The following is a 27,558-nucleotide window of genomic DNA, read 5'->3' on the forward strand; positions in this document are numbered from 1 at the left end:
TAAGGGAAAATTGATGGGGTATTACGAAAAATTGATACTTCTTTACGAGTACAGTATATTTCTAGCAACTAAGTGAGGTTCACAAAAATATTCACAAAAGGGAGGGGGAATAAGTATTCTCAACATTCATCTGAATTGACGAAATCATATAATCAATGTGCATTTTTTATGTAATTTGAGAAAACTATCGACTCAGGGTGATGGAAAAATAAATTATAAATAAAATAAATTATATAAAAACGTTATTCTATAGTATGAACGTAGTTATGATGTTAAACAGCCTTTCGTTATAAAATAAACATTATCAGATGGAAATTTTGTGCAATTATTGATGTCATTAATATTTTTATAAAGAGGAAAGAGTAGTAAGTGTTCATAGCCATGGAAGCCAAAGGTATAGTAGATCGAATGTGACGAGGAAGTACGGAAGTACGTTACAAGCACATACCTTATGATCAAAAAAGAAACGGAATTTTATTAAAAAACGCAAAATTTCAATTTTTAATAAATTTCTTTATTATCGATTTCAAAGTACTCTCCTCCTGCGGCAATACATGCATGCCAATGCTTGATCCAATTTTCCATACAAGTTTTGTAGGCCGCCGAAGGTATGGCCTTTAGTTCACTCAGCGAATTCCCTTTTATGGTCTCTATGGTCTCAAAACGCGTTCCCCGCTATGGCAATTTGAGTCTGGGGAAGAGGAAAAATTCACACGGGGCCATATCTGGAGAGTATGGTGCTTGGTTGATGATATTGGTCACTATCTGCGTTGGAAATCATCTCTTTGGCCACATCAACACGACGCTGTTTTTGAATGAAATTCATCTTTTTTGGCACCAGCCGAGAAACGACGCGTTTCAAACCCAAAACGTCAGTTAAAATGTGTTCGGCTGATCCATAAGAGATGCCCAACAACACAGCAATCTCTCTAATCGGTGCAGAACGATTTTGTAACACGATTTGCTTCGCCGATTCAATGTTTTCTTCAGTAACAGATGTTGTTGGGCGACCAGGAATCTCATCATGATCCAAACTTGTACGACCACCTTTGAAGCGTTTATACCACTCGTATGCCTGTGTTTTTCCTAGACACGATTCACCAAAGGCCTTTTCTAACATTTGCAACACGAAATTTGATGCACGCACGTTGTTCTAAATTTTCATCCATTATAAAAATCGCCACACGAAAATTTTTCAACTTCTTTGTATAGACGCCAAACAAAATCTAATCGTACGATTTGGGTCAAAATTTGACAGAGTGTGTATAAAAGTGTTGCCAACGCTGAGAGAATAAAAGTTTACCGATTGGACAAGCGCGGGAATTTTAAAATGAAAATTCCGGTTCTTTTTTGATCATAAGGTATACATATGAAACTCTGAGGTTACTAATAAGGTATTTATAGAGAGAAAGGTGTTTTAAACGTTTCTAACAAAAGGTTTCAAATATAAAACTAACCCAATTTGTCGAGAATACCATGAAAATTTTGAGTATTGTGAGATCTGAGATGGGACACTGATCATTCGCAATCTGAACATGAACGGAGTATTGTTCAATCGGGTTTCCGTCTAAGTTATGTTTCACTACAGGGTCCGGCACTCGAAGTGTAACCAACTTCAGACCTTCGAGCCTGGCGTCAAGGTAAATGCGACATATTATCGGGAAAGTATTCTTGAGGTTGCTTTGAAGCCGGGGGCAGACAAACATTTCGGTGGCAGACCATGGACGTTTCAGCAGGACTCGGCACCGTCTCACAAAGCTCGAGTGAACCAAGAATGGCTGAAATACAACGTTCCGAACTTCATCACGTCCACACAATGGCTCTCGAATTCACCAGAAGCGAATCCAATGGATTATTCTCTTTGGGCCATTTTGGAGAGCAAAGTCCGAACTAAAAGATACACTAGTCTCGAGGCGCTGAAAAAAGTTATTGTCCGCGAGTGGGCTAAAATACACCTGCAAGTCACATTCGGGCAGCTTGCGATTCGTTTTTTGACCGTCTCAAGGCCACAGTCAAGGCAAAAGGTGGTCATATCGAGCAAAAGTGAATTGATTCTGAATTTTGTATTATTTTTACACATTTTGTACTTTGAATTAAGTAAAAGTAATTTTCCAAACTGATTTTATGGCCTTTTTAATTGGTTACGCTTCGAGTGCCGGACCCTGTACAATCAGAGTATTTTACTAAGGAGAACAACTTCGAGAATTTTTTTCACGAAACATTTCCGAGCAACGCCGGGTAATTCAGCTAGTTATCCAGTTATGTCTCTGATATGACCCTCTCCCTTGTTTTTCCACCATGTATGAAACTCGATGAAACTACTCAAGCTATTTGTACGGCAAGTTGGGATTTTAACACACGCATGCTGCGTGGAAGTAATGTGCGATGCCCTTTTTGAAATGTCATCAAAGATTGGTAAAACACGAACACCATATTAGTTAAAATAAAGTACAGCTTTTATTCTTGTTTTCATAAAACGGTACTGGGCCGATTTTGTTTATCACTGTTCGGATGGGATACGTTTAATGTTTCTTTCTTTTTTTATTATTTGTATTACAAACTAAACGTGCATACAGTCTAACTTTTCTCTAGTGTTGTTTTGATGTTTTCCTTTTCTCAAGTTTTGTGTTAGTTCAAACTGATTCTTTTTTATAATTTAATTCAATATTCGCTTACTTATGGGCGGGAGTTGTTCTCCTCTGTAATGTCTTAAATTAATCATAATCTAACACGTTGTTTTTATTGTTATTTTTTTTCTTTTACTTCTTAAACGAGGACAATCCGTTTCACTTGATTTACTTGGTAATAGAGTCTGTCATGGTAGAATAGGTTCTCTTTCTCTCTCTCCAATCGATTTGTATTTGTTCAATTGAAATGATGATGCGATTGTGATTCGTTAGCCAAATGGTATGGAGTTGAATGGGTTAGTCGAAATGTTTGTGATTCGGAGTGAATGGATGAATGGATCCGACAGGGATGTTGCATTTGGTTCTGTGTGAGTGTGTGTGAGTGTGAATTAATAAATCTACGTCATCGAATGAGGTGCAGTTGGAGCCTGGTGTTTTCGGGAAGATCACGTGGTTTATTTTTGCTAACGTCCGATTGATTGTGATAAGAGCTTCGAAACAAAGATGACTGCAATTTTTGTATCTCTTGGCGATTGGCAGGATGAAATCAAAATACCACGTATTGTCCCACGGAAAACACTAGCCGATGAAGACGATGGACGACGATGAACAGGGAGACGAAACTTCTAGAAACTAGATGATGATGATGATGATGATGATGATGATGAGGATGAATGGAATGATTTGCGTGGACGGAATTTATGAGATTCAAATTTTAGCCGATCGACTTTCACCGTGAGTAATGGTTTCGCCGAGCACGTGCATCGTATTCGAGTAGGAGGAATCGATCTGGGGGGCAACCTTTTCGGCCGGACGAATGTTTTTGATCAAATCCGACAGTGACAGGAAGCTTTGGCGGCCGTTATCGACGTCTCGGTCGGAGTGAGACATTTCTTCGATCTCTCGAGTAATCTGCTTCAGTTTCTGTTCAACCGGAATGTCGTGATGGGCCGCTACTGTTTCTTCCTCTTCCTGGATGTGATCTTCAACACCGGCCGATTCGTCTTCCTGCTGCGAGCGCCCCTCCGATTCGTCTTCCTCGTCCACTTCGTGCTCTTCGTCGTCGTGTTCCTCGTCATCGTCAAGAATTGCCTCTTCATCGCTGCGAGACTCCAAACTGCCCTCAGATTCGGATCCGGCATTGATGGAATTTCCGCTTAACAGTGCTGCCAGTGGAGAAGTTTGCTCCAGCGGCAGTGAAGCCGCCGTCGTCGACGATTGAATCACCGGAATCGGCGTGGTCTGAACTCGGACTGTCGATGCGCTCTGATAGAATGTTGCCGGGGTCGTCGATGTGGTGATGATGGGACGGCTGCAAACGCACACATGAAAGAAGAAGAATCAATTAGACAAATCTAGCCAAACCTGTTTCCACTAGTCACAGTCTAGACAGAAGTTAGGGGAACGATAGAGGGAAAAGCGACATCTACAAGCCGATAGAGCAACTACATTTCCTTTGTTTTGTTTTTTTTTATTCGAACAAGGCCATTGTTCGCTCTACAATACTGACTTTCGATGGGTTTTTCGGGGGACCACGGGGGAAGTGTCCGTCTTCTAATGGTCGTGAAACCGCGGTCAGCTTCCCGCGTGGTCACCGTTTTGTGTGTTGGCTCTGTTAGGATCCCTGCCGTATCGCTAGAGTATAATACTGTCGGTTTTATTTGTTTAACTGTGTAATGAACTAACTCCAACCCCACCAACCAAATGTTAGCAAACATAATTGAATATGTGGTCTTCGGTGCAGGTTAGTAAAATTTTATTTTCTCAGTTGTCGTCAGAATGGTGCTGTAGCGGGCGGTGGGTGGGTTTGGTGAGTGTGCTTTTGTGTGGGAGGTAGATGCTTTTGGATGCGTGGGTGGATCATAGCGAAGCTCTCCGAGGTTCGTATTCAGACCGGGCAAGAGTTTGATGTGAAATGAACGGGATGAAGTGTGATGAAAATTGATATGTTTGCTTTCAACGGTAGGATAACCGGACAGTGATCTTCAGGTAGGATACATTCGATACAATGCAGCTATACACTACGGGAAACATTGAGCAAATTTATTCGTCGCAACTGAAGTAATTTGCGCGCTTTCCAGCGAATATGTGCTTCCATTCGTGTATGGAACGAAGCACTAATTACAATTTAATCCCAATGGTATGACAGCGGAATTGTTTCTCGGCAAGCATTCACCGCAATACCGAAGGATTAGGCTACCGTTTGGTGCGGGAAAATTCAACCAGATTGGATAGCAAATATATGTCTCTGAAAATTGCGGTGATAAGCAGCTCAAAAATACGTGTTAAATTGACCATTTTCATTTGGCGGTTTCATGATTGTTGTTAAAACAGCTGTGTGAAACCAATAATCCATTTGCGATTAAACATTTAAACCGTACATTCAAAAACAAATATTTAAATATCGGGAAAATCCGATAGTTTGACTTGAATTGAAATGAAAAGAATATGTTCAACTGAAGGAGTTTAATGTGTTGTCACAATTTTTTTTCTGTAAGTAGTATTAAATGAATTTGAGCTTAACAAAATTGTACAATCAACAATAAGAATTGTCAATAATGATCATGACGCGTGTTTGCGTTTTTGGAACACTGAGAACCGGTTTGAAGTAGTGAGCGGCTTCATAATACAATCTCATTAGTTTACTAAAAAAGTTTACCTTCCCATCAATCCAAAGGAAATCGTTCCAACTATTGAAATATTCTGGATGTGATGAAACGTCAAAACATTTCACATTCCGGCTTTGTACGGCAATTTACGTTTCCGTTTCGTCTCTGGGTTCGCATTACACAAAAATTTTCTTCAATGTCGAAGAAGACCCAATTGACAGGTTATAGCGTATTTACAACAGAATTCAGTGATAGTAGCAAACTCAGATATGAGGCAAGTATTGTCGTATCGAATAGCAAAATATATGTGCGTTATGATATGCTAATCGAATACAAGCAAAGTAATTCTGTCGACAGTTTTTGTTTCTTTTCTCTCCTTTTTTTGTGTCTTTTCTGTATTTTTCTGTCGTTTCACTGCTTTTTCTGTTTTGTTTTTCGACTTGTTTTGTTTTCTTTTCTTTCGAATACAAGCAAAGTAGTTCTGTCGACTTAATTAAAGGATGATATTTTGGCTGGTATTTTCTTGGCAACACTGTTTTTGACAGATCACGCTTGAATCGTGTCTTGTGTCATTGTCAAACTTGTTCAGTTTGGCCTATATTTTTAACATGAATCGGCTTAAGAACGAACAAAGCTTGTAAATTATAGAATTTCTCTTTCTTATTACTGTTATTTTCTCTTTTTGCTATAATTTTCTTTCTGTTTTCCTGTCGTTTTTGATGCCTTTTTAAATTTTTTCTCTGTCCTACTTTCTGTCTCGTTTCCTGTCTTCTTTCTGTCAATTTTCTGACTTTTCCGTCATAATTTCTGCAATTTTCTGTGTGCGTGTGTTTTTTTTTTGGTCTCGTTTCTGTATTTTTCTCTCCTTTTTGTCTTTTTATCTATCTCTATTCTGTTAAAATTGTCTTTTTCTATATTTTTATTGTTTTCTTTCTTATAATTTTCTGTCTTTTTCTCTTAGTTTTGTTTATCTATATCGGTCTGTTTTTGTTTTTTTTTCTCTCCTTTTTCTGAGTCTTTTCTGTATTTTTCTGTCGTTTCACTGCATTTTATGTTTTTTTTCTATTATGTTTTACGACTTTTTTTGTTTTCTTTTCTGTTTTCTTTTTTGTCTTCTTTCCCATCTTCATTCCCCCATATTTTTCGGTCTTTATTTCTGACTTTTATCCATTTCATTTGTTTTTTTTTTCTGTCATTCTCCCGTAATTTTTATAATTTTTCGGTCTCTTTGCTATCTTTTTACTGTATTTTCTGTATTTCTTTCCTTTTTTATCTCGTTTTTTTGTGTTTTATTTTTTGTCATATTTTGCGTTTTTTATGTCTATTCTGTCTTTTTCTTTTTTCCTTTTTCGTCTATATTGTCTTTTCCGTCTTTTCTGTCTTTTCTATCTTTTCTGTCTTTCGTGTCTTTTCTGTGCTTTCTGACTTTTACTTTCTTTTCGAGCAATGTCTTTTCTGTATTTACTGTATTTTCTCTTATTTCTTTTCTGTCTATTGTTATTTGTTTCTACCTTCAAATTTTCGTCTGTTTTCTGTCGTCAGACTTCGTGATCTATTAAATCTCTTCATCTCTACCTGAGATCAAACTACGAAAACTTATAGAAAATTGAAACAAACATCCGTCACATTTAAAATTTACTCAGTCATGAAAAGTTTGTCTCCAGTAAGAAAAAACTTTCCATGGCTACAAGGATAAACCAGAAACGATTTTACCACTGGAAGCCAACATTCAAGCATTTATTCGTGAAACACCGGCCGATATGTTGGAGAGAGTGTGCCAACATTAGAAAAATCTCGCAAGGATTTTTTAGAAATAATTCAATTAGCAGAATAATTGGTATTATGTAATATTTACCGGAATTTTTCGGCAAACAGAAGAAAACACAAATTGTTCGGCCGATTTAATTTATTTTTCCAAAAGTTTTCGGTGAACATAAGAAAGTACTAATTATTCAGTAATTCTATTAGTTTTACCAAAAGTTTTCGGAAAACAAAAGAAAATACGGCAAATTCTATTTACTTTACCGAAAATTTTCAGCAAAGAAGAAAATTATAATTATTCGACAAATTTTCATTACTTAAATTATTTTACCAAAAATTTTCGGCAAACGAAAAATTATTTGGCAAATTCATTTGATTTGGCTGGATGTTTCGGGTAAACATAAAAAATATCTATTATTCGGCCAATATAAATCATTTTACCGCATGTTCTCGGTAAAGAAAAGAAAATACCAATTTCTTTTTGTTTTACTGAAAGTTTTCGGTGAACATAAGAAATTACCAATTATTCGGCGAATTCAATTTATTTTACCTAAAGTTTTCGAAGAACATAAGAAAATACCAATTCTGTTTATGTCGTCGAACGTTTTCGGTGAGCATAGGAGAATTTAAATTATTCGGCAAATTCAACCTGTTTTACCGCAAGTATTCGGCAAACATAAGAAAATAAGGAATTATTCGGTAAATTCTATTTATTTTACCGAAAACTAGAAAATAGTAGTTAGTCGTCAAATATAATTTATTTTACTAAAAAATTTCGGCGAACGGAAGAAAATACCAATTAGTCGGAAAATTGAATTTATTTTACCGAAAGTTATTTCTTTTATTGAAATGTTTTGTTGAACATAAAGAAATATCAATTATTCGGCAAAATCATTTATCATTTATTTGGCAAATTCATTTGATTTTACTATATATTTCGGGCAAACATGAAAAAATACCGTTTTCGGCCAATTTAAATTATTTTACCGAATATTTTCGGTAAAGAAAAGAAAATACCAACTACTCGACCAATTCTATTTGTTTTACCGAAAGTTTTCGGTGAACACAAGAAAAAACCAATTAAAAATATTCGGCAAGTTCTATTTATTTTTCCGAAGTTCTTCGGAAAACAAAAGAACATATAAATTATTCGGCAAAATCAAATCATTTCAACTGAAGCTTTCGGCATGCATAAGAAAACATTCACCCTTGGCATCTTAGAGCTAAGGCCTTATTAAACATATAATTAAATAAAGAAAAGAAAACATATTCTTTGGCAAATTCAGTTTATTTGACCGAAATGATTTTTGATTGGTATCATACGGAAAATTCTTTTTATTTTACCGAAAATTCTATTTGAACATAAAAAAACAACATAAGGATCAGCCCCATGGGGTTGTTCGAGCCATTGATGTGGAACAAGGTAACCAAAATTTCTAATGATCTACAATCAAACAGTTTAGTCGTCACACTTTTGAATCCGCAATTGCACGAGAGTTTGCTTAGATTGATTTTGATTTGAAATCAACACCGAACAACTTTTCCTCATTATCAATCGAGTTCATCTTATATGAATTAGTAATTAATCTTAAGCGTCAGTTTATTTTACAGAAAATATCAATTATTCGGTAAATTCTTTTTATTTTGCCGAAAGTTTTCGGTAAAAAAATATTAGTTATTCGTCGAATTAAATTCTTTTACAGAAAATATCAATTATTCGGCAAATTATATTTAATTTACTGTAAGCTTTCGGTGAATTATTATTATTATACCAATTATTTTTATTTTACCAAGAGTTTGCTGCTAACATAATAAAACGTCAGTTATTCGGCAAATATAATTTGTTTTACAGAAAATGTCAATGATTCGGCGAATTCAATTTCTTTTACCGACAGTTTTCAGCAATTACAAGAAAATTCCACTTATTCGGCAAATGTAATTTTTTATTGAAAGTTTTCGGTGAGCATAAGAAAATACCATTTATTCGAAAAAAATGTCTATTTATTTCACCGAAAATTTTCGAAAAACATAAAAAATAATATTCGTCAAATTTGATTTCTTTGCCAAGAGTTTTCGGCCAAAAAAAGGGAAATATCAATTATTCAGCAAATCAATTTGTTTCACTGGAAGCTTTCGTCATGCATAAGAAGAAAATCAAGAAAAAGTGCACGCTTTTGTTCAAAGATCGCTTGACCGATTTTCTTCTAATTAGATTAAAATTTATTAGCCTTATGGCCCCATCGGTTTCTATTGAATTTCATCTGGATCCGACTTCCAGTTCCGTAGTTACGGGGTAAAATGTGCAAAATGAACTTAAAAGTGCACTCAATTTTCTCATAGACCGCTCATACGATTTTCACAAGCTTTGGTTCAAATTAAACCCTACCGAATTTGATCCGAATACGATTTACGGTTCCGTAATTACAGATAGGAATCTGGTTTATCAGTGTCTTACATATTTTTGACAGCATTGTATTAGTAATGAAATGCAATATATAAATAAATACCCATACGTCATCGCTAATACCTTTGAAGTTTTCGAACAGAGCTGTATTGTATTTTATTGTATGATACTTTTTTTTTATTAAATACTCTAATTGATAAAGTCATTTCTATTAATAGACCAGAATGGATGGTGAAAACAACGATTCCTCTCTTTCGTAAATGTCAACGGAACGTCACCATCCATCATTGCTAAATGTCAAAACGACGATGTTGGTGGATGTTTGCATCCCACATATTATGAAACTAATGATGACATTCCACTGACGGAAATCGCATTTTTTTGTCATGGCATACGCTGTACGTTATATTCAAAAATTCTTCTGTACCTACAGAGCAGAGATGCCAGGTCTGCAGATTTGTCTATCAATATTTGTTGCAGATTTTTTTCGCAGATTTTTGAAAAACGAGTTATTCGTAGAATTTAGTTATTATTTACAGACTTTTGTAATTGTCACGACGTTTTTTTGCTTGCCAAGTCAGTTTAGTGCATCATACAGACATTTTTTCGGATTTACTGACTTTTGCAACTCTGTCTGAAGATGTTTGAAACTTTTACCTGGCGTCTCTGCTACAGAGTGACTAGAGAAAAAAGATGATCAATTTGGGTAAAATATCTTTTCCAAATACAATCGCTCCTAGCATTGATCTAAAATTTTCACAGCACCTGGTATCGGTACTGGGAAATCCACTCGGCTTTATGGCCGCTCGTTACAATCCGCCATTAGAAATCATCTGTTGCTTCCCTGGTCATACCAGGGAGAGCTCGTTTATCGTATCACTGAGGGAGGGTGGGAAATCGGGCTTCGTTCAGGTCGTTTTGTTTTTGTGGGAGAAGAGTTAAGCGTCTGAGAAGGTGTTGTTAATCCGTGTGAAGTGACGACGATGGCGTTAGTACGATAATTGGAGTACGTGAAGAAAAAAGCGAAGATGGTAATAAAATAAAACAGCCAGTACCAGTGAGGGTGAAAATTTAATGGGAGTGCAGCTCCCGGAAAGGTGAAAATATACATTGAAGTAGAAGTACAACACGACAGTGCTCTAGGCAGTAACATTAAGATGGTGGAAATGGCGTTAGCTCACCTATTGGTGGTGGTTGATCGTTCGTTTTTTTTTGTTTTTGCTAGCGGAAAATATCTCTACAGTTTATTTAAAAATCGTACAAATATTTGCTTTTAACGATTGCTTTCGCTCTGTACGCTTGCAGTAATTCGATTATCGTTTCACGTTTGTGCCACCGAATGGGATCCTGATGCACGCGTCTATTGAATAGTTTTGCTTTGCTATTTTCGCGGCTCGACGATCTGTGAACACTGCTTTTTCTGATTTGTCATTTTTTTTCATAGCTTGCTATGTTCTTCTACTCATAGGATTCTCTTATGTTATCGTTTTTTTGTTTCTTTTTTTATCAGAGTGGATAAATTTTCAATACCGTAGTGAGTGACGTGGTTGATTGTTTCGTAGACTGATGTGAGCTTTCATGTTCAGAAGTTGTTTTGTTTGATTGGAATGAATAATTGGAACTATATTTACCCCTGCGCCGACGAAACCGGGATGCTACCGTAGTTGTAGTAATAGCATCTGGTTTGTTCGCAGATGAAATCTTTCACCGCCAAGCAATCCTCCGGTTCCCACCGGAGCGTGGGGGCCTTCAGGTGGACGCATGCTCGCTCCAGACCACTGCTGCTACAAATAGAAAAAGGAAAAACCACGGTTTTGAACTTGTCGGTCCGAGTGGTTCACGCTGCAAGATACCTGTCGCGAGCGGTGCGTTGAGGCGAGGTGTTGCTGTTGTGATCCAGTGGGTCCAATCCAGCCGAAGCGTCCGTGGTCGAAGATTCGAAATAGTCAAACGTTGCATTAAACGGCAATCCGGTGCTCATCCAGAGGAACATTCCCGTGCCGAGTCGGTTTCCGGACGTCCAGAAGTTATACTTGCTGTATCCTAAAATGAACGCAAGGTTGGTTTATGATCAATGAACTTGATTCAAAGCTATGAAACATTGAACTAACCCGCATTGGACAGGTACTGCGTCATGGACTCAACCTTTTCCTTCGTTTCGAAAGATGCCAACTGCAGACCTAGCGAGCGACAGTACTGGTAGGCCAGGAAGTAGTTCAACTCCGGCGAGTAGGGATTCATCCGGCTGACAAAGTACTGGACTCCGTCGAGTTGAATGGTTGTGATGCGTTGTGCTGGAATAAAATGAAAAAAAAAAAAAGAGTTTGTCAGTAAGTTTTAGTAAGAATTCGGAGAATCATTCTTGTCGTATGTAGGATCGCAGCGCCAGACATGCAATGGTTCTGTACGTTATGAATCGGCTGCGAAGTCTGTTGAATCCGTTTGACAGCCAGGAAGGCTGCGAGTGGAACAAAAAAGGCGGGTGGGTAATGTCACAGACATAACTGGAGGACGTGAGTACGAAATTCTTTCTCACTTTCGGATAAAGATAATCATTCGTATTAGATTGTGTACATTTTGCAACTTTAATTGCTTCGCTTCCAGAATTTTAACGATGCATCTATACTACAGTATGACTAATTGATGGCAACCATATTCTACCATACTAAACTAACTAAAATTCATATCCTGAATTTTGTTCATGAATTCTGATGATAAAATTATAAATCATATCTCTGGATTGATTCGAATCCCTGAATAAAGAACTAAATTTGAAACCAGTTTCAAAATCAAGAAAAAGGATTCAGTTATAGAGTCATAATTTTAAATTCTGAACCTGTAATCTGGAACTAAATTTTGAAATAAAAGTATGAAACTAAATTCGGAACTTAAAATTAACTTCATAATTTAGGTGGACCAGAATCTAGGTTCTGAGATTAGTTCTTGAATTTAACTGAAAATTCAGTTCTCTGCTGTTTGACAGCAGTTCCGTCTAACGTACTAAAAAAAACAATTCTCGGTCAAGATTTACCTATTACACTCGGCCAGTAAGAACTGATATGTGCCTGACTACCTCAAAACCGTCGTCCTGGTGCGAAAAAGGCCATCAAAGGTGATGAGTTTTCGTCGTTGTTTCCAAATGTTTGAGAAAACATAGTTTTTGAGTTATTTATGGTTATTTTTTTATTCATAAATTTGTGATTATATTTCTGATAGAATGGAGAAAAAATTATGTTGCTGCGTTAAGTATAACAAGAGATATTCATGATCAAAAACTTATCACTCTCCCAGAAGGCAAATTATGAAAAGGTGCCCCATAGTAAAGTAATAGAAAAATAGAAATGTCTCCAACTTTTGTGCATACTTCCCGGAGTCGGCAAGGTATGAAGTCGTTCAAGGTACAGAACCGTAATGATGAACAGAATGTGACGGTGAGAACCCGGGTTCGCAAGTTGTATCGCGAATTTTTTCTATGTTATAATGCTATGCTATGCAACGGAACAGCGTAAATTAGCATTTTAGGGTGAAGAAAAAGGTCAAGTTTCTCAAGAAATAATTGGTTTGGCAAGCAATATGCAGCTGTGGTCGAACAAGTCAAAGCCTCATCACTACCAGAACGATAAACAAGGGAATATAACGTGAAGAATACCTAAAGACGCGATTGTTACCATTCCTACGTGACTATGACGGTCCCTCGCTATTCTGGTTTGTTTTGGCATCTTATCGTGTTCAAATCTCTTGACGCAGTAGCATCTCCTGCGAAAAATGTCGATCGTATCTCCTTCCAAGTGCGAAATTTTTGCCATCTTTCGCTACCTCGTTGCGAAGAGAAAAGCTCCGGTTGAAATTTTGAATGATGTTGGAACTGTTTACGGTAATCGAACTATGAAACGTACGAGTGGCGTTCCGAGTTTAGAATCGGGATAAAGTATCATGACGATCGAATATTGACGTTAGATTTATTTTCTGTGATGTTTAAGCAAATCTCCAGATCTCTGATACACAGAACAATCACAGAAACTCTCGGATATCGGAAATTGTTTGTGCAATGGGTCCCAGAAAAAAAAACAAATAGCAGCTCCAAAGAGTTTTGAACAACCCCTCGTATTCCCCTGACCTGGCTCCCTCCGATTTCAATCTCTTTTTTTTAACGGCAGCTCACCACTTGCGTCGAGAGGGGTGGTGAGTGTGACGAAAACTAACTTACATATGTACAAGTGTAACCAAGTATGTTTTTGTTGTAATAAATTTTGTCGTGACTTACTTTACTATGGGGTGCCTTTTCAATATTTACTCTAACTCAAAATTGAAGTTTCCTTAAATGTTTGGTATGATCTAGCATCATGGTGAAATTCTGTGCCAAAATAAAGCGCGCAAAATTTTAAACACATGAATCGAACGAATCATCGCACAAAGTGTATCGTGCTAAACCGACACATAAAAAGACGGAATGTTATGTTCGCTAGTAAAACAGACACTAACTGTATTCAATTTATAACCAAAATGCTCTTATAATTGATTTTCTCGCCTGTTGCAAAATTATTCATTATTTGTTACACACCAAATCCTTTGGTATGATGACAATGCTTCATCTAGCAGATTCCAACTATGTATCATTTTATAGAAGAACTGAATAATATTCAAACTAGATCTCTTTTAAATAGATTTACAACTTGTAAAAATATCAAGTTTTTGAAGTGCATATCATATCAGTATATAAATGAATAATATTTCACAATTTCTCATAAGTTTTAAATACTTTTTGTCCACGCTTGGTGAGTGGATATCAAACATTTATATTTTAGAATTCGATAGTTCCACGATAAAAGGGCCTAACTGCAAATGAGAGCCTCTCTTTGTTTACTTTCTCTTTAGATTCTTACGAAGCCATTATGGCAAATTCTCTAAAGTTTCCAATATAAATCGAAAGCTTGTAGTTTTACCTTGAAAGTTTTGCGAAGAGTGAAGAGTCAAATATAAAATCGGTTCGGTAAATCGTGAAAGAAAAAGTAAACAAAGAGAAACTGTCATTTGCAGTTAGGCCCTTTTGTCGTGGGACGGTCGAATTCTCAAATTCGGATGGAGAATATTCTTTCAAATCGATATACAATTTGTATTTTCGAGACGGGTTTTTACAAATAAGTTATTGAAATTAATGTCATATTAATTTTCAACCTAAATTTAGAAATCTTAGATGGCAAAAAACGATTTGTTGTGGATATTTTAATTTCAGTGGATGCATGTCAGTTTTATTCGTATTCACGTCATGCAGTTGCAGATTCTCGCATTAACCTTCTGTCTTGATTTGAACCCTACACTTACTTTCTGAACGTGCCTCGCAGTAATGAAATTGTGCACATGTTAACGTTTCACTTTGAACTAGCTTTTCCCTAAATTTTAGCAAATTTGAACCATCCAATATAAATCTATACACAATAGAACGTGTTGAATTTTTTCAAGTACAGCCTCTTATCCTTCAGATGACATCTGCCAAAATTGCAGAACTTTCGATTCATTAGTGGGTTAGTTATTGTGCTTTCAGGAACGCTACTGTTGGAAATTCAGAATATTTAAATTGTCAAGTAAATCTGTACGGGATAGAAAAGTACTTTTTATCAGGATAATGCACCGTGCCACGAAATTAGAATTGCTACCGCATCCACCATAGCCGCCAGATGTAACCCCCGGTGGCTATTTACTGGTCTCAGAGTTTAAAAAGGCGGGTGGGTAATGTCAGAGACATAACTGGATGTCGTGAATACGAAAACAACTGACATGTTCCTTAACACTTCCGAATATCAATTAGTTGATCAATTGTATGAATTATGCAAGCATTCCCCTTTGCACATTTTTCGCAAAAACAAAGAAGGCTTCACTTTTTGTTGAGAGGCTTGTTTCTACCTGATTTCGTTTGTAGCTTTTTCACTAATGGGCGGTCCTAACGGCTATAAAAATAGCCGCATTCAGAATTTTAATGTTGATTATTTCATTTCAGATTTGCATAATTTATTGAAAAAAACTATCAATATGCTGAAGGGACTCGTTTCAAGCATTCAGAAAGGTCAAATTGCGTAATTCTCTACGACGTTAAACTCTGGTACATTTTTCGCAAAAACAAAGAAGGCTTCACTTGATCTCGTTTACTGTGAGTTTCACACAGCGAAATGTGCACAAATCTAACCAAACTGTTCTAGATTTGCAGTAAACTGAGGATATTTCCCTACGATTTGCGAACAACAAATCCTAATAGTTCTTTAGAAAACTTTTAGAGCCATTAGAACGGGTGATTTTGTGCAATGCTCTCCACCATTGTTTTTTCCCAATGCTAATGACTGGCAGCTGTGACGTAATCGCTCTTGTCGAAAGCGAAACTAGCTGTGCAGACGACACAAAACACATCTGCTCGCAGTGGCGATAGAATCCAAACTGATTGAATTTTTGTTAAGAGATTTCCTTTTATGTGATTTCGTTTGTAGCTTTTTCACTAATGGGCGGTCCTAACGGCTATAAAAATAGCCGCATACAGAATTTTAATGTCGATTATTTCATTTCGGATTTGCATAATTTATTGAAAGAAATTATCAATATGTTGTAGGGATTCGTTTCTAGCATTCACAAGGACCAAATTGAGGAACTCACTGCGATATTCACCACTTTTCGGAACATTTTTCCCGGACGATTTGTTGTACAGCAGCAGATATTTTGTTCTCTTCCTTAGAACGCGTTCTGATTGGCTGGTGTTGACATGGATCAAATAAGACAGGTTTTTCAATAGTGTACTATTGAAATACTTCAATGCTTTTGCTATACACGTTTAAATTGAAAAATTTCGATTCTATTCGTAGTTAGATTATATAAATCCTTTCACAGATCACAGAGCTATGAGCTTTTAAAATACGAGAAAGGCAAACGCGCCTTATGAATTATCCTCTTTGATACTCGTTTATACCAAACATTTCAGAAAAGTTTAATTTTGAATTATTTGAGACTATGTCACAAAACTGAAAATTTTATCATAAAATTGTGATCATATTTCCGATGGCATGTCGCAAGAATTATGTTGATTCATTAGTTACAACAAGAGATATTCACGATCAAAAGCTTATCACTCTCTCAGAGGGTAAATTTTGAAAAGGCACCCCATAGTAAAGTAAGTCGTATTCACGACAAAAGAGGCTTGCTGGAAAAAGATTTGCATCCAATAATGTGGTCAGTAGCGTTTTACTTTACTCATATAGATAGGCTTTTTTTTTTCGACCCAAGATCCGGAAGACCGAGTGGCATATACCATTCGACTCAGTTTGTCGAGTAGCCAAAATGTCTGTGTGTATGTATGCATATGTCTACAAAAAGGTGCACTCGATTTTCTCAAATATGCCTGGACCGATTTTCACAAACTTAGATTCAAATGAAAGGTCACTCGGTCGCATAGCCTGCAATTGAATTTTACCCGCTCCAAGAGTCCAATAAACCGATTTTCTTCAACTCAGATTCAAATGAGAGGCCCACTAGTCCTACCGCCTGCTATTGAATTTCAATCATGATCCGACTTCTGGTTCCAGAGTAACGGGGCTAAAAGTGTCAACACGATTTTCTAAAAGACCGCTGAACTAACTTTCACAAGCATAGGTTCGAATGAAAGTTCTTATAATCCCATAGAATTTTGTCAAATTTCATCCAGATACGACTTTCGGTTCCGGAAATACAGGCTGATTACAGGCAGGTTATTTTTTCAAAAATCTGTCAAAACTCAAAAGTTCATCTGGATTTGTCTACTATACACGAAGAAATTTTGACCGGGCTTCATTTTGAGTGAGAGCAAAAAAAAGTCTCATCTCAGAGGTCAAAACCGTAAAAATCTAGCGAGATCTGACAAAATATAAGAAAATTTTGAAAATCTGGGAAAATCTGGCAAAAGATATGGTTAGTTTGAGTGTCTGGTGAAGCGAGAAAAATGTGGCATTTGCCCGATAAATCTGGCAACCTGGCAACGCGACTGATAAGTCAAGAACATTCGTTTTCAAGGGCGCATGACACTTAAAATACGAGCAAAATACTTTCAACTAGCCGTCAGCTGAACAGGTTTGATGACCAAATACAGGTTAGTTGATGATCAAATACATTTATTTTTTATATACCGGATCTTCGTTCCCGGTACCGGAATACCAAAACAAGAGATCGTGTACTCCATACCGAAAATCACTCCAATTTTTCAGAAACGGCTGGACCAAACTTAGATTTAAATGAATAAGTAAGTGGAGAATTTTGTCCGGATCCGCCTTTCGGTTCCGAAATGATAGGGTCAAGTGTGTATGAAATTGCAATCCCTAATTTATAGCGATCATGCAAATAAGGAAAAACTACTCTAGATTTGGCTCAAACTTGTTTCAATTTGTTGGTTAAATGAACTAATTTCAGCTAAGCCGGTTCCTAGTTCTCGGCTTCGCAAGTCCCGGAAATAGTGGTCAAAAACTTCAAAACGGAACCCTCTTCATTTTCAGAGATGGTTTTATCGAATTTATATCCAAATGAAAGGTTTTATGCTCCCATAGACTGCAAATGACCTTTGTTCGGATGTGACTTCCTGTTCCGGAACAGCAGGGTCAAGTGTGCTTAAAATTTATTCCATCATGTAGAGTCAAAATGCAAAAGAAAACGAAGAATTCTTTTAATAAATTGAAAAAGTTCTGCTAGTTCAAGATTGAAATATAAGTTCTTCGAAGAATCTCTTTTCGAATATTATCGTTTCACACTTATTGCCAAAGTTTCGAAGGTTTATTCGACGACACGACCAGGCACTCCGAAGAAAAATCTGAACAAAAAGTGTTCGTGAGTGATTTACCGCCAGTTACCATAAATATAGCGACCCCTCGATAATCGTGAAATAAATCTTCTTAAGCAACACTGTTTAAGTTGCTATGAGCTAGTTACCATGGAGCGCTATAATAAATAAACAAATCATTTGAGGAAGATGAGAAACTTTTATATTAATTTAAATTTTGTTTCAACGTTCTTTTTAGATTTGCGCCGACCACAATAGTACAATAACCAAATCTGGTACTAGAAGTAGTGTTGCGACAGAAAGGCGTCATCCTACGAAATAGTTAGCAACGAACGGCGGAATAAATGAACAAACTATTTAAGGGAAAGTTGGAGCGGTATTTTAATATGTTGGTTTCGATTTCATGATGGTTCCACAAATTCTGAACATTCTTTCCTCCATTGTTTGAAGTCTTTCTCCGTTCAATTTAACGAAACCCTAGAATTTGAACAACATTTGGAGATGTTCTTGAATTATTCACACAATACATTTCATTCAACAGTATATCCTCGCTAACCTTTCTTGCATTTATTTAGTTATATCTATTTGTCTTTATTTATTTGCATATTTCTATATGCTTCAGTTTATAATACTACATAATACTTGGACCGACGACCGACCGGTTTCTTCAATTTGATTATAACTATGGAGCATTTCTTTCTGTGATTACGATAAATCTTTTCAGTTCCTCAAAAGAAAAGATACAAAATTCACCAGAAAATGTTTCAATACTCTCCGAAATAAATTTAATACCTGCCGAAGGACCAGCTGCACTCGGTGTTTCCGTTTTATGTGAAATTAACGGTTTGACTCCCCACTTTTTCATTTTTACAATTTAACTTCCATTTATTCCATACGATTGAATTCCGCCATATTACCTATATAGTAAATTATATCTTTAGTATATTTTCCAATATAATACTTTTCATTTGTAAGTAACCTGATTAACGCCAGTATCAACGAGAGCCTCTATCTGATTGAACAACATTGGTTTATTTGCAAACTCTACCAAGGGATTTGGAGTGTTCACAGTAAATGGCTTCAAATGAGTTCCATAGCCACCGAATAAGATGAATGTCCGAATTTTGTCAACACTTTCTATGACTGCTCCAATACATAATGATGCAGGAGCTCTTGTAACTTATCATAAAAAGAGTCTTTCACTTCAGGCAGTCTTAATTTTTTGTAATGAAACACCTAATTAGCGATTCGTTTTGTGTACATTTCACATGTCTTCATTAAACAGAAACCATGGTTATGGTAGCTGTTATTAAAAATCAACAATTTATCTACTTGTGCTGCCAGTATCAACATTTTTCTAACTGATTTCGATTTGACATTACCAGTTACTGAGGGGTAGTTAAATTTACGATACAGTTTTGATGAACGAGTGGCAGGTCGTGTCGTCGGTTTATTGCTTCAAAACGTTGGCCATTTAAGAGAAATAAATATTTTTGATTCATTTCAATTCAAAAACAAAAGTGATTGTACCAGTCTGCGTTGCCAGGTAATTTTTCCAAAAATATGTATTCGGCGCAAAAATGTATCTGTACCATATCGGTATCAGAAAATCTTTTACATAAGTAGTAGAAAATGTTACCAAGATGTGAGCAGAAAAAAAGGTCCCACGACAACCTTCTCTATTTCTATTCTATGTCTATTTAATCTAAAAACCAAAATACCTGTATGATCCGTTAATTATCGGTATTCTGGGAGTACCGAGAAATCGGTAGAGCTGGCAACGTTGGTACCAGTTTCCAGTTTTGTTTTATTATGATTACATGGCTACTTTGATGGAAAACTGCTGCTGTTGAACAGCTTGTCAATTGACATAGACGAAAAGTGAAGGAAAATGCTAGCAGGGTTGTGCTTTACTGACAATTATATCATGTTATTTCGGGAAAACATGTTTTAATGTGACGTTTATGAATATGAAATAACGCAAAAGTAAAACATGTTATTTCAATAAAACATGAAATCAGAGTTAAAACTTGTTTTAACTCATAGTGTGAACAAATGACATTTGGAAAAAGCCGTTGTTGTTTTTTTTGTCTTATCAGGGACTTTTAAACGACGTGTTCGACAATTGGACGATTGTAGGTGACTGCGGGTCCAAGTCCAGTATCCGGGGAAATTCTGTTCACTGTGTCTTTCATACTACTTATACCATTTTAAAAAATTGGTCGGATTGGTCTCGTTTTGAAGGGCAGACTACACGACAGTGTTGCCAACATGTCGAACATTATTTTCCACTGTACTTTGAAAGTAAAACTAAGCGTCAATTTACAAATACAGTCTTATTTATTGAAAAATTAATGCATTTCAAGTGAGTTTTAGATTGATGATACTTTTTAAAAGAATTTTTGATTCAACTGATGTCCATTCCATATTACTATTGATTTACACGTCGTAAAAACTTAGTTTTTTTTTTCTGTGTACAATGGTCAAATCCCGAACCAGGAAGCTGTACCGCACGTGGCGGGTGCAGCCGAAATGCATCGTAATGGACAACGATACCTACATTAAGACGAACACCACGGCAAGATGGATCAACTATGGTCTTAGCCAGTCTTCCCGAGAAGACAACAGCAAAGGAAAAAATAAAACGAACACCAAGCAGATTCCAGGCCTAGAACTTTTTTGTCGGCATGCCCCGCTTGAATATTCCGGAGAAGTTTCGGCAGAAGAAAGGGTAATAATTTGCCAAGAAGTGACAGTCGATCTGTGGGTGCGTTGAATCAAGCAAGCCATACATAACTCACGAAGGTGACACTCTTTTTTGGCCGGATCTGACATCGTGCCATTGCGCGAAATCGGTGATGGAGTGGTAAGAAGACAACGATTCTGAGGAAATTTCTTAAAGAAAAAAAAATACTGCGAAACTTCGGAAAACAGTGACAGTTCCCTTTTTTGTTGGATTTTTTCATGATGTCCACGCTTCGCTGAACTGATTTTGATTTTCTTCCGAATTGGCATCCTATAATGCGTTTTTTAACTAAAGAAAATTTATAGAACGATGGGCTGCTTCACAATTGAAAATCACTTCAAATTTCTAGATTAACAATTTTTCGAGAACACATGATTTTTTTTTTTTTTTTTGGATTAGTAACTCTTGCAATGCTTATGGCTGGTCTTCACTTCAGATGAGGCAATTTTGCTTGTTGATGTATCCATTCAACCATAAATAAACTTCGTCGCTGAACACATTTTTTTGCTAAGAACGTGAGTTTTCCTCCAGCTCCAACAGCGCTCATTCCTGATTAAATTATAGAAAAAACTGAACAGGTTTCGCAATGACACAAGATACGATTCATGCGTGATCTTTGAAAAACAGTGTTGCCAAAAAGATACCAGCAAAAAATCACCCTTTCTAATAAATTAGCTTTGCAAAATCATAGCTAATATGTGCGTATATAGTCGGAGTTTCAAAAATATCCGACTTGAAATATATTTTTGTGAGTTTCTTTTTTTTTCGATTACAGTTCTTATTATACTCCACTTCATTTGTGGAAAAAGTGTTCGCAGTTTAAATTCAAGACATTGATTCAAGTAGAAAAGCTTTGTTATATCAAATTGAAAGATATTTCTAAATGCAAGATTTCGCTTAAGGTGGTCTTAGCCAGTGCAAAAGGTAGTTTACATGTTTTGTTTTTGTGCAACTGTGATCCTAACGTTTGGAATATTTCCACTTGAACCACGTAAAAAAATGAACGAAAGTTCTTCGTTTTCAGAAAGTTGTCTCCTTCGAATAGTGAAAAAAAAAACTTGATGACTAATTCTCATTCGCACTAATTCGACTGGAAAAGTTCATCAAAATGAACATAGGGTTTGTGATTCCACAAAAAAAAACGGCATGATACAATACTCCGAAACAGACGATTCAATTAGCCACATCAGTAAAGTCGTGTATCGTATTTTCTAGCAAACGGAAGCATTCATGAGAAGATCAATTTCGTTTTGAAACCAGAGCCAGTCATCCTTAGAAGGAAAAAAAACAGGAAACGAACGAAACTTGTCACGAAAGCGTCGACAAATGTGACAGCAATGATCGAAACGAATATGTTTCTGCCAGGAGTGTGACTCACGAGAAAAGTACCTTCAAGGAGGAAACACTCGGGGAAAGGAAAAATAAAGATGACATACCACTTCTAAATGGCATTTGGGCCAATTTAAGAAAAAAAAAAGAAGCAACATCTTTGAAATGGTAGTGAGTTGCATTAGCAACCGCCAGGGGTTTTTTTTTCTTTTCAACAACCGCGCCCGAATGCCGGCTGTAGTCGGTCACTAGGGAAACGAAATGGTGCTACGGTGGACGAGTTCCTGGCTCGAGCTCCAGCTTGATGGATTTAAGGAAACGAAACCGACCGAGAGAATTCCACACAATTATGATGATGAATGTGTTTTTATTTTCCAGACCGAAAGTGAGCTCAAGTTAACGGATACGGGGGTTTTTCCGCCTTCAACTTGATTTCAACTGCGGAGTAAATAAATTTCAATTGTAGAGCTTTATAGTACTGATGACCTGTATTATTAAGAATACGTGGCAGTACGTACTAGACATAAATAATGAGAATCATCACAAACTACAAGAAAACAGTTTTTATCATGAATTTTCAGCACAACAATGCATTTGCTCCGGGATTAATGAACGGCGTTATCACTGAAAAACTGTCCCGAGTTGGCGGTTCAAAGCAAAGGGCGCAGGCTTACAAGCTAATTGTCGTATGTTCGAGCCCAGACCTAGAAGGATTCTTCTTAGTGTCAGTAGGACCGGCCCAGACCGGAAACAGAAAGGGCAAGTTTCACAGAAGGAATGTAGTCCCAAGACTTTGCTTTTTATCACTGAAAACCCCAATCTTAATCCACCTTTTTCCATTAGGATAATCACAGCCAAAATGGTTGATTCTGGATTCAAATGCGGTCAGATTGATGCGAGTAGTGTACAAAAGGTAGGTTTGTTTCCATACGATTTTGTTGCACGACTTTTTAAATTATCCCGACTTCAAGAAAACATTGTTCTCCTGGTTTTTTGGTAAGGGCTCCCTACAGGGTCCGGCACTCGAAGTGTAACCAACTTCAAACCTTCGAGCCTGGCGTCAAGGTAAATGCGACATATTATCGGGAAAGTATTCTGGAGGTTGCTTTGAAGCCGTGGGCAGACAAACATTTCGGTGGCAGACCATGGACGTTTCAGCAGGACTCGGCACCGTCTCACAAAGCTCGAGTGAACCAAGAATGGCTGAAAAACAACGTTCCGAACTTCATCACGTCCACACAATGGCTCTCGAATTCACCAGATGCGAATCCAATGGATTATTCTCTTTGAGCCATTTTGGAGAGCAAAGTCCGAACTAAAAGATACACCAGTCTCGAGGCGCTGAAAAAAGTTATTGTCCGCAAGTGGGCCAAAATACACCTGCAAGTCACATTCGGGCAGCTTGCGATTCGTTTTTTGACCGTCTCAAGGCCATAGTCAAGGCAAAAGGTGGTCATATCGAGCAAAAGTGAATTGATTCTGAATTTTGTATTATTTTTACACATTTTGTACTTTGAATTAAGTAAAAGTAATTTTCCAAACTGAATTTATGGCCTTTTTAATTGGTTACACTTCGAGTGCCGGACCCTGTATTTCAACTCATTTGTAAGAACGTCGCCTCAAAACCCCGATTTAGCCACTCAAATCACTATAACTTTTTCATATTACTGCTTCATTCGGCTTGCTCCACGTTAAGAATTGATTCACATTACTTGAAAATTTAACTAATATTCATGAAACAGCTAAAACACTTATGATGTGTTCACTACTCTGCTCCTAATCTCATCTCAATGGATTTTTATCCATCCTATCGTTGGTCCTTTATCCATCCTATAAATTAGCAATGGCGACAGCAATCAAAACAAAATAATCCACTACTAAACTCTCAGGTTCAAAATATCAGAAAATCTTTTTAAAAACGGCCTAATGCCAACTATGAGGCAACATACGATATTTTGTCGTGAATACGACTTACTTTACTATGGGGCGCCTTTTCAAAATTAGCCATATGGAAGAATGGGCAGAACTTAATCGCGAATATCTTGACTTGTATTAATGGTAGCAACATAATTCTTTCACCATTTCATCAAAAATATGATCAGGAATTCGGGATAATATTTTGAACAGTGTGCGATAACCACAAACAACTCAAAAATTAAGTTTTCTTAAAATTTGAAAAGAACGCGGAAAACTTTTTACTTTCGCTTGGGTTTTTCGCGCAAGGACGACGATTTTGAGATAGTCAGGCACATATCTTCAACTGAATGCGTATAAAAGGGGAACCGTGGTCGAAAATCGATCATTTCTTCTTGTGCGTTCGATGGAAGCAGACGTCGTGGGAGTGGAATCATCAACCAGCAGCGAGAGAGAATGCACCTTCTGCGTGGTTAATAAAAACCTCAAACGCTCAGGTCGCATCTCTCATTCGCTTGCTGGCCATCGAGGCGCGAGGACCAGCCAGCAGCAGCAGCGGGAGTTAAACTTTCCACCAGCAGCGAGAGAGAATGCACCTTCTGCGTGGTTAATAAAAACCTCAAACGCTCAGGTCGCATCTCTCATTCGCTTGCTGGCCATCGAGGCGCGTGGACCAGCCAGCAGCAGCAGCGGGAGTTAACCAGCAGCGAGAGAGAATGCACCTTCTGCGTGGTTAATAAAAACCTCATACGCTCAGGTCGCATCTCTCATTCGCTTGCTGGCCACCAAGGCGAGAACCAGCAGCGACTGAAACTGGATTCTGAGTGTTATTGGATCTAAATTTAGGTCTTGAACTCAGGGTCCAGTTCTCTATTCCAGACTTCTATTCGGTTGTTCTTAAAACCATAATAATACTCCTAAAGAATTATGCGGAATTTACTTTACTGTACCTCTATACAACCCATTTTTGTCGTGAATACGACTTACTTTACTATGGGGTGTCTTTTCAAAATTTACCCTCTGAGAGAGTGATAAGAATCAGAACGCGTTCTAAGGAAGAGAACAAAATATCTGCTGCTGTACAACAAATCGTCCGGGAAAAATGTTCCGAAAAGTGGTGAATATCGCAGTGAGTTCCTCAATTTGGTCCTTGTGAATGCTAGAAACGAGTCCCTTCAGCATATTGATAGCATTGGGAAAAAAACAACGGTGAAGAGCATTGCACAATATCAGCCGTTCTAATGGCTCTAAAAGTTTTCTAAAGAACTATTAGGATTTGTTGTTTGCAAATCGTAGGGAAATATCCTCAGTTTACTACAAATCAAGAACAGTTTGCTTAGATTTGTGCACTTTTCGCTGTGTGAAATTCACAGTAATCGAGATCAAGTGAAGCTTTCTTTGTTTTTGCGAAAAATGTGAAAAAGGGGAATGCGTGCATAATTCATACAATTGATATTCGGAAGTGTTAAGGAACATGTCAGTTGTTTTCGTATTCACGACATCCAGTTATGTCTCTGACATTACCCACCCGCCTTTTTAGAACCAGTTTGAAATCATGTCAACGTTTAAAAAATTTTCGGTCGTTTCCGTTAGCTTTCGCTTTCAATTTAAAATTTTATTGCAAAGTTAATTTGGTGAACTTTAAATAAAACCAAAAACGGTGTTGTTTAGGCATTAGACCTTCTTAAAACAAAATGCAGAGCCAGAGATGCCATTTATACAGATTTATCTGTATTATATAGATTTTAGTTCGCATACTGATTTAAATCAATGTACAGATTTTATACAGATTTCCAAAATATAATACAGATTTGTACGGGTTCATAAAAAGTGAAAAGTAAGAAATTTGACTTTTCTCTCTGAGTATCTATTAGTATTTGATTGCAGTGATTCTTTAAAAGTTTGTTAATCAACGGACGAATCACATATTAAAGTGGAAATCTTTTATGTAGATAATTGATTATGATTAACACCATTTTATTAGTGAAAACAGATAGATCAGATATAGACTTTCTATGCAAAGTAATACATATTTTCTATGAAAATATCTGGCATCTCTGTGCACAACCGATGAAACACACACACTTCACAGCGTTATGTTGACATATAACGGAATGAAACCAGTGCTACTAGATTTGCCACAATGGTTATCTTTCTGGTAATATTCGAAGCCGAAACAGTTCTAATGAAATATTAATATCAATAATATAATTAAACTAATGTCACGGATACCAAAAACATATTTTTGATGATAAAGAAGAAAAACAATTTTTGTTTTGTAACATTATGAGACAACTTGGCAACTTTGCGAAACCAAATGAGATGAAAACAAAGCGCAATCAAGTGAACTAAGTGAGAATCGTGTCCTAAATTGAAAACGAAAATGTGCCCTAAATTGAAAAGTGAGTTTATTTTAAATGAAAAAAACGATCACCGAAGAATTTAAAACCATTTCTTTCAATGGAAAAGTGTGACAATGGCTTTTATAATCATTTTAAAACATTTCACAGTTTGGTTTAGGTAGGTTGTAAAATATTATTCATGTTCAAAGTAATGAGGTGACGGGATGAGATGAAAATAGGAGCTCAGATGAAATAGGGAGCCGTTACCCTATTCTATTTGTCAGAAGGGAAAAGTAGACTTTCTCTTGTCATACAGTCAAACAGTACGGAATCGACTTCCGGTTCCGGAATTACAGTGTATTAAGTGTGTAAACGTTCAAATGTGTGTTTTTATAAGTGACAATGTGAAAAGGAGCAAATACTTCGAAACATTGCCGTTTCAACCTTCCGAGCGAACGGACGTGATTTGGATTTACTGCGAAAGCATTGAAAACCAGTTGTGTGTGTGTGATAAAGTGGTCGGACGATATTGTGTGATAGACAATAGTGCTTTTTCCTCTGAGAGGTTTTTTTTTTCGCATTATATAATAGAACAGTGCCTTATTGCGAGCGGTCGATCGAAACGGTACCGTTAGCCGATTATTGTTTCGCCGATCAAGGCCAAGTGTGAGGATTATAAACAAGCGGCCATTGTGTGAGGATTATAAATAAGTGTGCCTTTTCCTCTCGGAGGTTTTTTGCACACCATCAAAGCGGCGATACGCCGATCGACGAAGTCCAGCTTGGTGTCCCCCGTTGGATCTTAGTTAAGTACCTTTACGTCGTTTATTTTTATTTCTTTATTTGACCATTATATTTCCCCCCGAATCATTTGTTTTTGCGCGGAAGTAGTTCCGCTATGCCTATTTTAAATCCTGCCCCCCCCGCTCCCGATGTTCAAATGGAGACTTCCCTTGTCAGTAAAAAGTCCCGCATAAAGAGCTATCCTGATGGGCTCGCACTACCGGCCGGGCCTTACGCGGTCTATTTCCGGACCAAATCAAA

At 37.0% G+C, this 27,558-nt stretch overlaps 1 protein-coding gene across 4 annotated transcripts in view; it reads right to left on the reverse strand.

Moving 5' to 3' along the window:
• Positions 1-2,438: 2,438 nt before the first annotated feature.
• The window catches only part of LOC131427580 (uncharacterized), a 76,669-nt gene continuing 51,549 nt past the window's right edge, over positions 2,439-27,558 (reverse strand). Inside the window, exons 2-5 of one of the 4 annotated variants that reach the window (XM_058590914.1) lie at positions 11,513-11,695; positions 11,255-11,444; positions 11,033-11,182; positions 2,439-3,939 (exon numbers count right to left, since the gene is read on the reverse strand). In XM_058590914.1, coding sequence (XP_058446897.1) covers positions 3,336-3,939; positions 11,033-11,182; positions 11,255-11,444; positions 11,513-11,695 — 1,127 coding nt within the window. In that variant the 3' untranslated portion in view covers positions 2,439-3,335. Of the gene's footprint in view, positions 3,940-10,916; positions 11,186-11,254; positions 11,445-11,512; positions 11,696-27,558 lie in introns of those variants that run through there. The other 3 variants (XM_058590913.1, XM_058590916.1, XM_058590915.1) reach the window with 3 other exon arrangements.

Source organism: Malaya genurostris, chromosome 2 (assembly GCF_030247185.1).
Source record: "Malaya genurostris strain Urasoe2022 chromosome 2, Malgen_1.1, whole genome shotgun sequence".
NCBI classification, from domain to species: Eukaryota; Metazoa; Arthropoda; class Insecta; order Diptera; family Culicidae; genus Malaya; species Malaya genurostris.